Source organism: Hakea prostrata, chromosome 2 (genome assembly GCF_041222555.1).
Source record: "Hakea prostrata isolate BN-2017 chromosome 2, UWA_Hpros_2, whole genome shotgun sequence".
Taxonomy (NCBI): Eukaryota; Viridiplantae; Streptophyta; class Magnoliopsida; order Proteales; family Proteaceae; genus Hakea; species Hakea prostrata.
Genome location: NC_142601.1, coordinates 60,589,075 through 60,607,719, shown reverse-complemented (window position 1 = coordinate 60,607,719; position 18,645 = coordinate 60,589,075). Strand labels below are relative to the sequence as shown.

General features: G+C 35.6%; 1 protein-coding gene and 1 pseudogene across 2 annotated transcripts; both read right to left on the bottom strand.

The window, feature by feature from the left end:
- Window positions 1–404: 404 nt before the first annotated feature.
- Window positions 405–821, bottom strand: LOC149025400 (uncharacterized; annotated as a pseudogene).
- Window positions 822–5,052: 4,231 nt separating this feature from the next.
- On the bottom strand, window positions 5,053–6,860 carry LOC149025399 (putative WRKY transcription factor 40). Of its 2 annotated transcripts, none has more exons than XM_089143120.1 (4): window positions 6,585–6,860; window positions 6,294–6,491; window positions 5,752–5,871; window positions 5,053–5,630 (listed from the first exon to the last, which is right to left on the bottom strand). In XM_089143120.1, the coding sequence occupies exons 1-4, from the start codon at window positions 6,627–6,629 to the stop codon at window positions 5,199–5,201; spliced, it is 795 nt and encodes a 264-aa protein (XP_088999246.1). In that variant the 5' UTR covers window positions 6,630–6,860; the 3' UTR covers window positions 5,053–5,198. The 2 variants fall into 2 exon arrangements, with proteins under 2 accessions (XP_088999246.1, XP_088999245.1); XM_089143119.1 differs by having other exon boundaries at window positions 6,249–6,491; window positions 6,585–6,856.
- Window positions 6,861–18,645: the final 11,785 nt, after the last annotated feature.

The following is an 18,645-nucleotide window of genomic DNA, read 5'->3' as shown; positions in this document are numbered from 1 at the left end:
TCGGCCTTATGCGAGTGTGGGAGGATGGGGGCACAACAAGTTGGGTGGAGACTGGAGAGGATCTTTCCTACGGACAGGCCTTATGTTAAGCCTTATGCGAGTGTGGGAGGATGGCTAGCCTAGGCAGAGAGGATCAAAGTGCCGGATCCTGGCTGATGAGCAGTCCTGCGAGTACAGAATTCATGTATACTCCTATCAACCTTCGCTACATTACGTGCTCATGCATGTTTCTGATCCCTAAATATATTTGCCGAGACACTTAAAAGTCAAGCAAAAGCCATGAATCCATGGAAGCTATCCATCTGATACAAATGTCTGAATTGAAAACTTTATTTCGTCCAAAACATAATCTGAAACCCAAAAATACTAGATACCATAAGGAACCATTCAAGAAACAGAAAAACTCAATAAGCTTTGGCTTTGTTGCCATAAAACCAGATAGCTAAGGCCAAAACAATGATGAAGATAGGAGTAAGTTTCATGAAATCAAAAGAAGATTGCTTCACTTGTGATTCCCTGGCTGCAAGCAATCTTGCTTCTTCCACAGCGACGGTATCATCGTCGGAGGAATCAGAATCCTTAAGATCACCGAGATAGTAGCAAGTCATCAAGGCATTGGCCGCAGAAGAATGACCCACATCTTCAAAATCAGCTGTTGCATCTCCTTTGGCAGCTGACTGTAAGAGAGCCTCTTCTCCTCCTGGATGCTCTTCCAAGAACTTACTGACATCATATACCTTGCCATGAATTACCACCCAACAATCTTTTGCAGAGATGTGGCGAGAGACTTCTGAGAGAGAGTATCTCTTGGTATTTCCCATTGCAGGAGAACTGGAAGGAAAGAGAGACCCAGAAGATAAAATCAAATTGAAAAAAGAAAGCAAAACAAAATGAAGAAATGAGACTGTTCTAACTAGCTATGGTATTCAATATCAGAGTCCATCTTATAGTGGGTGTGAATGGGTGGCCACATTTCTTGCTCATCAAAGCCATGGGGAGGAAAAGCGGCCACTTAGTCCTAGAAGAAATAGCGAGTGCCTTCTGTGGGCTAAGGTGGCTATGCTGTCATTGCCTTGTAATGATTCTTTTCGATTTTTTAATTTAATTAGCCTTTGGAGTAAATGTTCATAACTCTATTCAAAAGATTATACATTTAATGTCCACCTTTCCATACCCGCCAAAAAAATAAATGCTTACTTTCTTTTCCTTTTTTGGGTATAATACAAATTTAATGGTCGCCATGCAACAATGGTTACATGCATTTTTATTAATGATGGTATAACTGGCATAGTTGTTGATCAGGATTACAAATCTGTTCAGTTTCATCAATTTTAACATCCTAATGGGAATAGCTTTTCAAAATTTCATCCATTTCCTACACTAAAGGATCATATTAGGGCTTCGTAATTATACATGATCTTAATTATATATGTTCAAAAAAAGAAGACGATCGATGTTTTTATTATATAAAAAGTGTAATGGTAACTATACAAGTTATTAACCATATAGAAGTATAGAACTAGTGTTAACTGAGTTGAATTTGGTTGGGCGTTTTAGAATTCTAACCTTGACTCTGATTACTTTTGATGGATCCACTAATCTTATAGGGTTAGTTAAGACAAGTCTGAAAAAGATTAGACACTTAATCTGAATCAGAAACAATAAAAATAATGCGTTATTTTATATTATTATCGTTCATATATTTACTGGAATAACCTCAAAACAGTACAGTCCGACCCGACCCGCTATAGTCAAAATTGCACCCTTATGTATCATTGAAGATTTAGGTCATTATTATCCAAAAAAATAAAATTAGGTAATTAATTTAATGATACGGGCTAAGTAATTTGAAAGAGAATAGGAAATCCGATGGCAGCCCAGTTAGGCCCAATAGGAAATCCAACTAGTGGCGGCCCACCTCACAATTTTGGATATGGATAGTCTTATGAGCTACTTTCTGAACACCATGCTCTTGAAACCAAAACTGAAACTCAGGCCGTTCACATGATGCCTTCTTTCTTTCTTTCTTCTTCTTCTTCTTCTTCTTCTTCTTTTTTTTTTTTTCTTTTCAATTTTTTGCGGTTCTTTATTCATGAGGCCCACATCTTCCAAATGGCCCTAGTCAGCAGGCAGGACACCTTGTAACTACATGGGTTGGGCTTGGAATTGAGCCGGCCCTAGACTTCCACAGGTAATGGCTGTGGCTTTGCTTAAAGACCAACCCAGCCCATAATCTAATTAAGTTTGTTTTTACAGATAATGGAATTCTATAAATAGTCTAAATGATAAGTTTACTAAGGGTTTTTTGGTTTTTTTTTTTTTTTATTCTCAAATTTCTGTATTTTTCATTATCTTAAAGTGTTTGGCATCTATTTTCAATCTTATTTTTATTTAAGACAATATAGAATTTCAAAATCCATAATAGACTTTTTGTCTATTATGAATTATGGGTGAGAAATTCGTTCTCCTCATTTATACCCAAGTTTACTTAAATTCCTAAGTTAATGTTAGATTAAAATGGTGAATGCACATTCTTTTTTGAAAATCTATGTTTGTCTTCTTCTTTTTTCACTCTCAAACCCTAACATCAATATACCAACAAGAGTGCAACTCTTGTTCTCACAACTAGGTGGCTAGCGACTTCTCAATCTTATAACCGATTCGTTGATTCAAGGTATTTAGTTCTTTTAGTTCTGCGATTGAATATTGTGGCGGTTGAAGACATAATTATTAACTTGAAAGCGCTTGTTGTTTCCTCAATGATCCTTACAAGAATCCAACGAGGTTCTGCTCCTAAAGTGGAGTGGAGAAGATTATGACAGGAATAGTTGTTCTTGGGAACAAGAATCTCACGTTTCGATCGTCTCTTCCTCAGACCTTCCACAGAGTATTATGTTCATAATTAAATAAACACCGGAATTCATGCCAAGATACTTTTCTCCCCAGTTTGCTTTCTCTTTCTTGCCCTCTATCTTTCTGTTTACTATCTAGTTGTTAATTTATCACAATGGAATACTCTCCATCTCACCACTTGCACCTACACCTAACCCAAAAAGAAAAGAAAAACAAGGTTTGGCTATCTATCAGTATTCTTTGGAGTTCTTGTTTGGAGGGTCTTATCCTTCTGATTTTTGCTCATACTGTCTTCAAAGTTAAAAACCCCACCATACAATCAAATCCATAACTGTGGATTATCTTAAATCCTCAGTTGATCCACCTCCATTCTGACCAACATTCTTTTTCTGATAAAACTCCCAGATGGCTGGTCTTTGATTTGCAATCTGAACAATGTCATTAAGTGGGTCTTTTAAAATTTGATTTGCAGGAGAGAATGTTGAAGTGTCTTGAACTAATCTAAGATAAATCATTGATTAGTGGGTCCTTTAAGGTTCCAAGTGTTGCAGCTCCATCAGTTCCCAAAAACCCTACTGGGGCGTTGGATGCTGCTACATGCTTGAGCCACAAAACATACGTAACAGTTGGATCATGTGCAAATGCTTCTCATACTTCCCCAGATGCTAAGAGGAGAAACCTGACGAACAGGCCATTTGAAGTGGAGTAATGAGGCCAGGGGTGGTGGGGCTCTCATTTCTCACCCAAGTCACTTAAGTTTTGATTTGGTTGAATGGGAGTTTTGGTGTGTGTGTGAAGTTAATCCTTGCACCAAATAAAGGAAAACCAAGGGGAAAACAAGGTTGAAGGGAAAGGGGAAGGAAGGCTAATTGAATGATCTACACAAGCTGAGTTGAGGGGGGTGGAATATAATTATTTATCCAATTCTCGTGCTTGTAATATGAAGGAAACAGTCACCGGCCAGCTATTAATGAAGAAAACCGAAAGTTAAGTCAAGGAAGGGGTGTCAGAAATAATAAAAAGAAAAAGGAAGGTAGCAGAGAGGTTCAGCTTCTTGTAATTTCCATGTCTGAAAAAAAGTGAAGGATAACGGTGGAACGAAGGGGAAATTGGTTTTTATTGGTTGTATTTTAATTATGTGAAAACTTGGGGGAAAAAATCCTGCCAAAAAGAAAGGATCATTCCACAAACTACAGATATAGAAGAGAAAGATAGAAGTTTTTATCTATTTGTTTAATTTGGGTTAAATATATAAAGACGTTTACTTATAATTCAATCCATTCCGCCATTCACTGTTGAATTCTGAAGGTTTCTTTTCCTTATTCCACCAAGAGAGAAAGAGTGAGAGAAAATAGAGAACAAAGCAGCAAAACCTAGATTCTAAGCAGGAGAGAGAGACTCAATCAAAAAAAGAATAGTGGCAGAGCAAGTGGCAACTAAATTAATTTTGATTAATTGTTAATATTTTGATTAATAAGATTTTTAGTTAATTTTTCATTATTATTTTTCTAGTAATTTTTTCATTTTGATATATCAAACCTTTTTATTTTATAATTTATTCTAAACAAAAGTTAACGAATCATTTTTTCAGTTTTTACCAAAAATAATTTTTTTTTACTCATTTCTTTTAAATAGGCATAAATAGAGAATGAGTACCAAAAAGAGCCGAAGTTTTTTCTCTTTTCTTCTTATTTTTAGGAAATTTACAAGTAGCTCTCCTAAGGTGTGATATATTTCTATTTTTATCGGTTAAACTTTTATCCCGGCGATTTATAGTCAAAGATGCCCATTTCATCAAAAAAAAAAAGGAAGAAGAAAAAAAAAAACAAGAACCGCTACATACAACCCCTAAATGAATCAAATAGTAATAAGTTGCATAGCTTGATTAGCAAGTTAATTCATATTTCATCAGTTTCAAATAGATTCATATTAATCCTAAACCAATATATGAATGCAAATTTGAAAATGGATCTCAGCCTTTCAATTAATTACTACCTCAACTTTAATGGAAGAAATTGACGGGCCTTGGTGAAATGGTCAATAGACTACACTAATAGCACGAGGTCGAGACAAAACAGCCTCTCAACAAAATTGTGGGGTAATACTGTTAAAAATTGTCTTCACAACATTTCACATTTCTATGTCTTTTGCTAGACTTAGGAGATTTAGTCTTTAGGCCTCGATGTTGACAACCCTATTTCAACTGTTGGAATTACTAATTTTCTTTCTGCAAATCTTTACCGGAAAAGCTTTCTTTTTTAAACAAATTATGATGACTTGAAAGAAGTAGCAAGGACTAATTACAAGAACCGGGGTCCCATGAGTAGAAAATTTGGCATTAGGGTTCACATCCAAGTAGAAGAATTAGGGAGAGTATTTACAATGGACTTTGCAACTGAAGCTGCTAGAGCAGCAGTGAAGTTAGGATCTCTAGTTAGGGAAGCCACATATTCATCAATTTTGCCGCCGTTGTTGTTGTTGTTTTCGTTTATGAGAGTGGAGTAATCATGGTGACAAGTCCTAATTTCTGATCTGCTGCTGTTGCTTTCTTGATGAGAAGGCGAAAGAGCTAAGCCAAGGGTGGTATCTGGTTGAAGCTCAGGATTAGCAGTAGCATGGGAAGAAGAACTTATAGTTGATGGTGAGATCATGAATGAGCAATTTGCTGGAAAAGCTGCAATTAGACCATTATCTGGTTCACCAAAATCTGCAATATGGTTGTGTTCTCCCTCGTATGTTGCAACAAGTAAGCGCTTGTCCTCTGCACATCTCTGCACCTAATCCCATATATAAAAGAATGAACTCTAAATAAGCTTAATTTACTTATATGATTATTCTGAAGAGTTGGTAAATAATTAAATTAAACTCGTGAAACAGGATCTCTAGACATACTACTACCTTCTTCTTGACAGTACAATAAGGATACATGGAACACCTGTAATAAGCACGAGGAGACGGATTATCTTTGGTGACCTTCTTTTGTCCATATTTTCTCCACTTAAACTCATCTTTCCCTACCTGAAATCACAACATATTATTAAAACGACCATGAAAAATACGCAAAGGAAGGTCACACATCAACTCGGTGTGTTGAGCTCACGGGCAAAAACTAAGGTACACAAGTTTTCGTCCATAACCCTAAAGCGAAAATCCTCAATCTCATAATAACCTAACGAAAGAACATTGGATATAGATTTATGGATTTTAAGTAGTTAATGGGGGTCTACCCATCATATTGGATCATTCCGGTTGCCAATAAAAATCTAATGGTGTAGATCCGTCTTCAAAATTGGATATAAGAATTCGAATCACAGCGTAAGACATATAAACATACTGTGAAAACATAAATGAACGTTTAATAAAAATTGAAGTCGACTGTAAATATGATGACATACTAAGCTAATGTCTCCTGGATCAGTTCTTATGAGCACTTGGGACACCTTTGGTTTTGCAGCTGTTTCATTCCCACCAAATCTCTTAGTGGAAGAGTCCTGATTACTTGTTTCCTGTTGTGTCAGTTTATTCTCCATGATGCAGGCTTGAAGGAACTTGCACTTGTTGCTCATCATCTCAAGAGAATTGCAGAGTTTCTTCTTCTCTTCAGATAGCCGCTCTATTTCTGCTTCCATACTTTTCACCTGCATGTTCATCAACACAAAAAACCATCAAGTACCCTCGATTACAAATTTCAATAACCATCTTTTTTGCTAGTTAAGAAAACAATTATTTACCTTCATTGCAATTGCAAGAGACATACTTTGTTCACCACCATCCATGATATCAGTCTGAGTAGTTGAGCCGATCAGAGACTATTATTTAAAAGAGAAGGCAAAGGAATATGACAGAGAGACCTATATATAAGGGTATGGCGATACCCATTGTTATTCAATTAATGGCCGTTCTGCTCACGCTCTCTCTCTCTCTCTCTCTCTCATTCTGTTTCTTCATTCCTTTCCCATGTTGGTTAGACTGATCTAGACAGTCTTGGTCTGATAAAAAAAGACCCAACCAGTGTTCATCATTTTTTCAAGTTCGTCGCAAGTCATGGATGTAAAAATCAAGCTGTTGAGATCAAACATTTGAAAAGTTAACATGAAAACAAGTATAGAACAGTTTCCTGGAAATTGATTAGAAACCTTGAGGGCATTGATTTAAAGAACAGCAGGGGGAAAAGGGAAGACGTCACCTTACTGCATCATCAGTTGAACGTAAGCAGGAAAAAATTTGCTTTGAGCTTGCATAATCAGATGCCACGTACGAAAGTAAGACGTGTGGCATGGTGTGGATAGAATAAAAAAGAATATTGTAAAGGAAACCTACCAAATAAGGCAAGTACGCAGTCAAGCATTCTTATCTCTAAATTGGAATCATTCTGGTCGATCAAGGATCAACGTCAATCCGTGTATGGAATGATGGGAAACATCTTAGAAGTTTGATTAACGTGACTTTTCCATTTTGGTAATGGATTAAATTGGGTTATGATTATAGCTTTTGGTTTAGGTTAGCCTTATAAATCAAGTTTAATTTTAGTTGTGATGAACATTCGTCATGTTTCAAATGCAAATACCTTACAAATTCTCTCTTTCTTTTTCTTTTTTTCTTTTTCTTTTTTTTTTCTTTTCTTCTGCATAACCAAGTGTGCCAAAAAATACAAAGAGGTCTGATCTAGTACAGTGGAATCTGAACAACTCTAAATCTATTGTGTGCTTATAACTTATATATGTTGTCTTGTTAAAAGCCAATGTTAAAAGCTACAAGACAACATAAGTTATGAGTATTTAAATATCTTAAAGAAAGTGTTGGTCACCACCGACACATCTCAACTCTGTCGATTCCTGTTTGTGTATAACTAGTTGGATGTGCGTAACAATGCTTTTGACAAGGAGATTGTTCATCTCATTTGAAACAATATAAGTTCTTGTACTTAAAACTTGGTTTTATTATTCTAGTTTATTTTTCTTATACAATTGCCATGTAACATGTTTCGAACAATGTAAAGCTCAATTTTATTTTATTTTTAATTAAGAATGGGAAAAAAATTATTACATTTTCAAAGCATGATCTCTGCCCTCTACCTCCCATCTCAGATGATCATTCTAAAAAATTTTAAGATAGAAAAACCCTTTTACTATTAGAAGAGTCAATGATCTCAATTATAATGCAAAAAAAGGAAAAATCAATCCTAATTTTCAAAGTAGTATGGATATCAATTTTTCATGTGATGTCAACTAAGCATGCTTACGTAACTGTCAAAGAAATTCGTGTGTAAACTAAATATAAAAATTTGAAAATTGATTTGAAATTTCCTTGGTTGTTGAAAGCAAACAATGATCAAATGAGAAAGAATGTTCACATGAAATTGCTTCTTCTATTCATTGAAAAAATAAAATTTTGCGTGCTTGCGGTCTTCTTAATTAAGCTTAAATTACGTTTTAGGTTTTTTTTTTGGGGGAAGTTTTACATCTAGGACCTAGGTGTAGGGGTCTCTAATTACACCATGAGTAACCGTTAGTGAGGGGAATGGGAATGGGAATGGGTATGGATCTGGGTCTGTGTAGCAGAGAAGGGAAAGATGGAAAATTAATTAAGCAAGAAGCATATATAGTCTGCAGATAATATAATAGGTATATTTGTAAATTTATTTTTATTTATTATTAATGGTGGCATTCTGGTTCTTTACCTTTTAAATTTTAAATTCAACTAACAGTTACTAATGGTGCTAGCTAGAGACTTCTATATCGATGTAAATTTTCCACTAAAAAGTCCTAATAAAAAATTTATAACTTAACTAAAAGACCGACGTGTAATGTTCCATGTTTATTTATGGAGTTTTGTATTCGTCTTATTTTATTACAAAATTATCCTACAAAAGCTTTATATCTGAAATGCAAAGAAGAAAATAATCTGAAGTTTCGCCTACAGGCCGGTATAGAGACAATGACACATAGCAAAATATCTTCAAAATTCAGATCTCAACAAACAAAATTAAATGAAAGCTGCCAAGGGTGAACAGCATAAGAAGTATCGATTAGTGCTATTGCAATCGCCATTTGGGGTCAATTGATGATAGAAGTCAAGCACTAACATGAGAAACACAACACAACACAACCCATGGAAGTGAGGATGCACTCAAATATTTTCACTTGATGGTGTCCACTGAAGATGATAAAAAAAGCCAAATCTTCCAAGACTTTGAAACAATACAAAGTAGCAGTCACTCAGTCAAGTCCACTCTATCCAAAACTGATGAGCCCCACAAACCCTTCCAGATTTTCTATCTATTAACCAAACACATCTAGAAACCATGGATGTAGCTAGTGACTTAACAGTTTATTACCCCAAAAAAAAAAAAAGACTTGCAGTTCACGCCTTCACGGCATAGGATTTTTCCTTTATATTTAAGAGACTCGCTTTCCACCTAATAAAATCTTTCTTTTCTTCATCTTTTCCATTCTGTCTCTTCCCTCAACTTGCTTAATTTCTGTTTTTGGTGGTCCTTTGGGGCAGTCAACAATGTAAGTGTTGTGTGTTCACAAGCCATAAATGGGTTGGAATGGACTTGACTTGCAGTGCTTGTCAAGTTTCAATAATATGATCCAGCCAATAAAACTTTTATATCTGACTCGAATTTTAAACCCAATTTTGAAGATTTGACTTGTATATTTTGAAGACGATTCAAATGATTCGTTTTTTTAAATATGTAATGGAAGTAGTGGACTTGAGATGTTCATCACTAATCTTCTTCACCGTGGGGGTATGGGAGCGTAGTCCCCGTGGTACGACATGATCCAACCCGGTGAGTTGATCCATTTATCCGATTGAAACTCTTTATATATGAATGTGTATTTCACATTTTTTATAGAATCATTATGAAATTTAAGAATTTTCGTTTTAGGATTTTGGTTAACATTTTGAAACACCATTTTAACAATTGATTAGAAGATCTTTATTGTAATTTTCTTCTTACATAATGAAAATTCTTCTTTAATCATACATATGACACATCATCTTAGTATGTGAATCATGTTAATCTCTGTGTTACTTCGATTTAAGAAAAGCCTAGATTTTCTTTTTGTTGCATTTATATCTGAGTGCATGACAAGAATGTATCTTCATGAGAGAGAGAGAGAGAGGACTTCACCACTATGTTACCTAGGAATTAGAGCACCTCTTTCCTTTCACCCTGGGCTCCCAAGGGTTATTCCAACACCCCCCCCCCCACCGTTTTGTATTTTCTCGCTTTGGGGTTGTTTATAATGTTTTTTAATTTACCAAAAAAATTAATTTAATTTCATCCATAATTGATGTTCTAAATGTACTTTGTTGCTAAAACTTATAACTATTTCAATGGTCAATAGCTTCACTAATCACTTCATATAGTGATAGAATTCTAAACAACAATATGAACCGCAACATCCAAAAGTGAGGGAGGAGAGAAGATTAACACCCCCCCCCCCCATGAAACCCTCCTTTTTGATTAAAAAAAAAAAAAAGATTTCAATTATAAATACAGGAACTTTCAAAAGATATGTAAAGAGCAAAACAAGAAAAGAATCATTGTTCTACCAAAAAGAAAAAAGAGAAGAGAATCATTGTCAAACTTTCAAACTCCATTGGGACCGCAGATTTCTATTGGGAATGAAAGGCTGGCGGTCATCACCTAGGTTAAGATTAGGGTTATGGTTAGGGTTAGAGATTGACCAAAGTGACAAAAATATTACCTGTTGGACTAGGAGTTTAACTAGTAAAGTGAAAAAATAGGAAAAAAAGAAAGAAAGGAGATCTTGATGAATTTGACTGGTTAGAAAGGTGATGGAGTACACGGAAATTCAAATGAACTTTTGATATAAGCATGTTTAACACTTGTTTGATTAAATACAGGAAAAAACATACAAGAAAACCAATACCACAATCTTGAAATAAGTAAATGATAATATACTCTCATCAAAATGAAGCAAATTAATGAAATATTAATAGAAAGAAGATAAGAAAACATGGTAGATTCTAATAATGAGCTAGATGATTATGGCAACAACAAAACAAAGATAGCTAAGTACTTTAAGGTATAAGAAGAGTAGTTGACGGACTTTACTTGGTGGAGAAAATGGTTTTCTTGTTCGGTCTATATCAACTTTCAAGTTAATCAAATTAAGTTGCAGAGATTGAATTCAATTAGAGACTTTGAGGTTCCAAACAATAATCTTCCTGAGAACTCTTTGCAAAGTTAAGTTTAAAAACAAAGTGTGGCCATCCTTTGAACAGAAAAACCAGTCAAAGTTACAAAAGATAGTCCCCAGCTTCATTTCCCATCGTCAAAAGATCAAAAGCAATGATGTTAGTCAACTTAATTTTGTTGCCGATCATGCAATCCTTCCAGCAAAGTCGTTGGAGGTAAAAAAAAAATTCGCAAGAACATGCAATTCGCTAAACAATTGCAGATACACCTAACCTCTAGTGTATTTTTTTCTATGAAGATGCAATAATTTAAAGTATTGGATGAATAAAGAAATAATAATAATAATAACAGAATGACTTTATATATCAATGGTCTTAATAAAAGAGAGTTCAAATGTTATCAGCCGTATTCTTTGAAAATGGTTTTCAAGAAAGAAGATGTTGGAGATGGATGCAGTTAGAAGAACATAAATAAAAAATATATATTTATAATAGCAAGGAATTATAATGATTTGGCAAAATTACATACATTCATCCATGAGAATAAAAGATTTCATTATTTCTTGAAAGCCTATCCACGCTATTCTCACACCTAACAAAAGTGCTACGTTTTGTTTGCTCTTTTTTTCGTTGTCTACAAAGACAATATTTGTAGAGACCTAATAGCATATTCTCCTTAAAATTAGAACTCCACCTGTGTACGAGCAATTGACTGAAATCATATTCTAATCACAATTCTAGTCAAATTCTAATTATATGAATTTACAAAATACAAGACATAAACCCAACAGGAGAAAGATCTTCTTAGCGTCTAGCTAGTGATTAAATTTCTAAAGAATTCATTGTTAACTATAACTAATTTCTACACCATGAAGTGTTAAATATTCTTAACCAACTATCAAAGAATGCCATGGATCTGACTACAATTGAAGAATCTTTTTTCTAGTGTTCAAAAGGAAACTGAAGTCTCCAATATTATCAAGAGACTCAAAACCGCAATAGAAATGTTTTGCTTGTTTATGAAGATGTATAGTTGATCTTTTAACAAGACCAAGAAGGGAGGTAGGTGTAAGCTTCCTCCCGTCCTTCTATTTTTTCGGCCACAATTAGAATTTGTGTCAAAAAATAATTATAAATTAGATCTTTCTTGATTTTGAATTCTAAGAAGGGTTAGCATTGGTGGGTTTCAAGCATCATCATGATTAGAATATAAACTTGAATTGTATCAGATTCCCAGGCAATGTTCGGTACGCATTTTAATCCGTTATCACATTCTCAGGTGATAAAAATATCTTCATCGCCTGAGAATATGAAACTGACCTGATTAATTGTTAAGACAAATTTATTATCTCCGCAGCTTCTTTAAATTGAGAGTTGAGACAAATCAAATAACGAATCATTTCTCCACCAAGTAAAATCCTATTGTCTATAATTCATGTAAATCTTATTAATCCGTTATCACATTCTCAATTAAATGTTTGATTATTTGATTTATCTCAACTCTCAATTATTTTTTCTTCATCGGAAATGATTCGCTATTTGATTTATCTCAACTCTAAATTTTGATTCAAGCAATAGTTGAAAGGACTCCTCGCATAATACTAATAGAGTCTAGAAACAAAGCGTTATGATGCTTTCGAGAGGAAACCAGTCAAAATAAAGAAGAGAATCCCAACTTTGAAATTCCATTGGAAGATCAATAATGGTGATAGATAGTCAGTTTTGGTACCCATCATCTAATCATTGATAAAAGTTTGCCAGAGAACTTTCAGTTTTGCTACACAAACGCAAATAAACCTAAAGGTTCTTTGATAGCTTATAGGTTCTATTTGGCTTATGAAGATGTTACGATGCAATGTAAAATGTATTAAAAAGAAAACAATAACAATAGGAGACCTAGAAGTTCAAGCTGATGATTCTAATAAGAAAGTTCATATGTTATTTCAACAGGAAATAAAAATGGAGGGGGGGGGGGGGGTTTAACCACTGAGCCCAACCGAAGCCAGCTAGGCTCAAAAAACATCAAATTGAAAAAATATTAAGTCCAACACCAAAAAGACAAGGCAAACTCAAGGAGTAAAGTTTGTTTTTTATATTTATTTTCTTCTTCTTTCTAGCATACTTGAGCTCAAAAACAAAATTTTCATCAAGGTGGTGGTAACCTCTAGTCGAGCAGCTACTTCTATGATTTCAAAGCGGAGGAGAAAGGGTTTCAAAGTTGGAAGTACCCCCAAGCTCAAAGCCACACACAAAGTGCGACAGGTGCCTAGGAGAGAAGCCGAGAATTTTTTTTTTGAGGGGGTGGGGCACAATTGGAAGTTCATATGTTATACATCGTATTCTATAGACAAAATTAGTCCACACGGTTTTAGAGTAGTGGGCTGGTGGTCAACTTGAGAGATGGGCCCCCCATTCCAAAGTCTTCTAGAATCTTCAGAGACTTCCTTGAGAAGACTCGTACATACACACACACGCAAAAACAAACTTGTATAGTTTCCGCCACTAAGTAGAGGAACATCATGATCAGAGAATACAAAATTTTGTTCTATTGTAAAGAAATCAACAAGCATACTTACTATAACAAATTTAGAGGTACAATTCATCAAATATAATTATTCGTCTACCAATGTACACTAGTACAAATGCATAAAATAGCATATCATAAAACATCCTTGTAGATAAAAATCTTATATATATAATGATTTTTATCTAAAGGTGTCACACCCCACCCAGCCGGATCCGGTCATACCCGAATACCCGTGGGGGTGATACACCGCAAGATCTAGGTTCAGGGACAATTCCATACAATACATGATAAAGTAAATTTAAATGGACCAGAGATAAATCAGTTCAAGTATTTAATAATCAAGAATGAAAAGAAAGGATTACAATATTCAAAATCCTTTCAAAACTGAACATCAGAATTATACGAAAAGAAAGAATATATAATGTTGCAGCGGAAATAATCTAAAGAATTCTAAGGAAAAGACTCTCCATAAGAGCAGTCTTGGCAGGAACAGGAAGAGTCATGTGCCTCCACTTCGTCTCCAATTTCACCGTCTGGGTAACCACCTGATAAGGGATCCTCAACGAAAAAGGGGTCCTCATGACCTATAGAACAGTCTAAAGAAACAACAAAATAAAGGAATGAGTTCATAGAACTCAGTGAGGTAACACAATCACATCATATCTTCATACAATTCCAATTTCAACATTCATAAGACAAACATGTATTTAATAATATAAATAAACAAATGCAAAGTGATGATATGAGATTCCTAACTCTATAATGTAGTCTCTAAAGTAGACACGCATTAAGTCAAACACCGATCTTCTTTGGGCGGTCTCATCACTCTTCCCTCACGGCACTTAAGCACGTCTATTGGGTTCTCCGCGGTTGTTGGGTAAAGTCTCATCGAGCCATGGTTGGGGATTAAGTCACCACTCTCTCACATCACCATTGGTATAAGATCTGGCGCGTGTCGGGGACAAACCTAAGCCCGGTGCGGGGTCATACTGATCTCGTACTACAATGGTCCGGATATCTCCCCTCACGCCTAGTGCTCTGTTGGTTCAATACCTTCCCACCTATGAATGTAATCCTCAACGGGAGGCATCTGTTGGATTACATCCCTTAACCCGATGATCATCCACATATAATAGACAAGATGATCTCCATGTCCTCTCACGGGTCGTTTCACCGGTCTTGAGTGCCCATGAGCCCTTATCTCGTTATATGCAACCCTACCTCTCAATGATGATAGTGGGCACTGCTCGATACAGGACCCAGCCACTACCATCACGGGTTAACCGGCTTCAATACCCCTGCCGGAAGAGTAGTAGTACTCAAGAGGTCACCTAGCCCAACACTTCTAGACATGCCCTAAATATGCCAACCGGTAGTTAGGGAAAGCGCCAAGGGCACCATAGGAATGCGTCCCATACCGCCTCCTCTCGGTATCCTATGGCGAGAAATGCCAAAACGGCATTCCCCATTCTCCAACCACAACTAAGCAATCATATAACTAGGGCGATGGGCAAACCCACAACCCAAACAGATAATACAAGGTAGAAGAAATAATAATATTTCTCTTCTCCCTTCACATACATTCACATTCCATATCATAACAACATTAATATATTTCACAAGAAAGAAGCAACATCATAAGTAATAATGATAAACATATATTATAACAATTCATATTTATCAAAAGATATAAAACAACAACAATCAATTCAATGTAATGGGTTGGTTATTCCTCACCTTTTACTTTGATATTTCTCCACAGATCAATATCTCTTCCCACAAGGAAATAACCTTTGGGTAATTTATCCTAATCATGCAAAAGGATTAACCAAATAAAAATAAGAGTTAATTTGGGTTTAGTAAAATATGTAAAAATATTCCCGTAACAACCCCAAATAGAACTCAGGTTTTAACTCACCCTTTTAACCTAAATCGGCTAAAAGTTATAATTTTGTCTTTAATTGAAGTCGAAATGAAATGAAATTGTGGGGAAAAATTAATTGGAAATAAAGAGATCACAAGGGTGTTCTCAATTTGATTTAATTTGACCTAAATCAAAGTGCCCCAAATTGGCTCTCATAAATCACCCGTGGGTAACCTAGAGAGTCAAAATGAATCACCCTTATCATGGGATTGCACCAATAACTCATTTATTAGAAAGCGACATTAAAATGAAAATTGAGAAATAAGCTATCAACCTAAACATGCTTCCCTTTCAAGATTCCTCAAAAGGGAAGGAGAGAAAATACTCACAAAATTGTGAGTAAGAGAAGGATTAAATAAAACTAACCTTTCTTGAAATTTTCTTGAAGATTCGAATCACGAGAATGCCTCCGGAAGAATGGAAATCGCCCCCTCTTTCGTTTCTCCTCTTCCCGCAGCCTCAAAGTCGTTCTTGTAAAATAAAATGCGGCTACGGATGAGTTAAAACATAAAATAGGGTTTAAGAATCCGAAATTCCGTTTTTGCCCCTAAATAGAAAATAGGGTGGGGGATTGGTTCACCCAACCGGCCCAACTTTCCGTCCATGGTTGGACCCCCAAACGGACTCGGAATTCAGTGAATTTTAGCTCGTTGGAAAGGTATTTCGACGATCTTCGATTTGATACCTTATTTGTCTCCATTGGATTATCCATCTCCGATTTACGAATATGCCAAAACCGTCTTTTAACACCATCGTGATGAATCTTCTCTCTTCTTTTAAACTCCATGAAAGTTATCAAATCATCACTAGGTTCATCCACGATCATTTGGTCCTCCTCCGAACCTTCGGGCTCAACTCGAATGGTCCACAGTTGTTGCCGACTCAAGGCTTGGGTTCGCGGTCCTGAAACCATAGGTTAACGGGTTAGAAATCCGGGGGATTTCACAAAAGGAATCCAATCGGGTATAGCAGCTGTCGAAATTAGGTGATAAATCAATGTGGATGGATGTCACGCAAAAGAGGAACGAAAGTGTCCCGCGCGGCAAAAAAAAATTGATGAAACCATAAGATTATTGAAATTTCTCAATACCTGTGGGCTACTTAAGAAAATACAATAATAAACAATATTTCCTGTGACAAGATATCATATCCCCATGCACAACTAGGATTCAATATCATTTTCATTCATGTGTTATAAAGATTAATCATTCCATACAAACATATTTTTCATAATAAATATGTTGTAGCTAATCCAAATTATTCAAATATGTTCTTCAATATGACATTTCAATCTTAAAAATGCATGTTTTTAGGGCCTGTTTGGTTACATGAGTCTGAAGATTTCAAATATCTAGAGATTTCAAATCTATGGAGTTATAATTTATAAAATTAGATGTTTCGTTGTGGAATGAAATCTGTGGATTCATCCTAAAAAACTATTTGATCGAGGTGATTTTTGTGGATGTGCAAATGTATAGCTTTTCTGAAATCTCTAGATTTCACCCCTTACCCATAAATCTACAGATTCACGTTTAGTGTAAAAATGTGAATCTCTAGATTTCATGAATCTAAAGATTTTTACAACCAAACGGGTATAATTCTCAGATTCATGAATCCAGAGATTTGAAATCTCTAAATTCATGTAACCAAACAAGCCCTTAAGCTTAAAATAGGGCAAAAAGAGCCACCAAAAGGACCGACGTCTGACTCAGATGGAGATGTACTCATAGTGAGAAGGCGCACAATCACCCAAACGATGTGCTCCGTCTCGATGAAAAATTGCTTTCTAACATATCAATATAGACACAAAAAATTCTCCAAAATTTTTTCAACATCTAACACTTCTAATGGACATGAATTTTTTTTAAATAACTTCTACTATGGATTAATAGATCAAACACTGAAATCTCAATATCAATAACACCATGGATCATCGCATTATGCACATAAATTTTCAAAAATAATTACAGGCAAAGGGAAAACCTGGCTTTGATGCCAAATGTAATAACTACAACAAAGTACACAATCTACTTAATGTTAAACTCCATAACCAAACCATATGTTCTTGTTCAATCATGCGAAAAACAAGATAAGATACTTACCTCCAGTCATGGAAACTTGTTTATGGAAGTTGTTTACAAGTTTTTCTTTGAGAATGTCATCTTCTTCAATGCTGGAGAATCTAATTCTTCTAGTTTTTTCTTAGCAACCGAATGATGGAGAGACAATGAATTTTTCTTGCTAACAAAATTGGGGACCAAAGTTCACAGAAAAACTATCTTAAGGTTTTTCTCTACAATACACAGGTTTAGACGAGCCATGTGAAAATGGTGTCCCTATCAAACACCTCCAGGTAACCACCTAATAGTTATCAAGGCGGTTAAGTTGTAATTACTAATAATGTTTGAATCACATCATAATTATGAGAAGTTAATATCTTTAATTTATGTATTTAAATAAAGGAAATCTAACATAACAAATAACTTAGTAACCAACAGGAAAAAAATGAGGGGGGGCAAAGACAACAATAATAGAACTAACGACCAAGCTCAACCAAAGCCAACCAAGCTCAAAACAAATCAAATTGATAAAAAGGTACTAAAAAAACGCATTTAGTTCAAGACCAAAAAGACAAGACAAACTCAAGGAGCAAAGTTAGGTTTTGCAATTTTTCCTTCTTCTTCTTTCTAGCAGCCTTGAGCTCAACAACAAAATCTGCGTCAAGGTGGTGGCACCCTCTAATAGAGCGCCTACTTCTTCTAATATTCCAAAGTGGAGGTGAAAGGGATTCAAAGTTGGCAGTACCCCCAAGCTCAAAGCCACCCACAAACTGTGACAGTGCCTACGACTATACGAGAGGAATCGACATTTTTTTTTTTTTTTTTTGGGGGGGGGGGGGGGGGACACAGTTGGAAGTTCATATGCTATACATCATATTCTATGAAAATGGTGTTTGCTATTTCTCTTCTTCTTCTTTCTAGAAGACTTGAGCTCAATAATGAAATCTACATCAAGGTGGTGGCACCCACTGGTAGAGCGACGACTTCTTCTACGACTCTAAAGTGGAGAAGGGTTTCCAGGGTCGGAAGCACCCCAAGCTTGAAGCCACACACAAACTGTGAAAGGGCCTAGGAAAAGGGAGCGAGATGGGGGGGGGGTGCGGGAA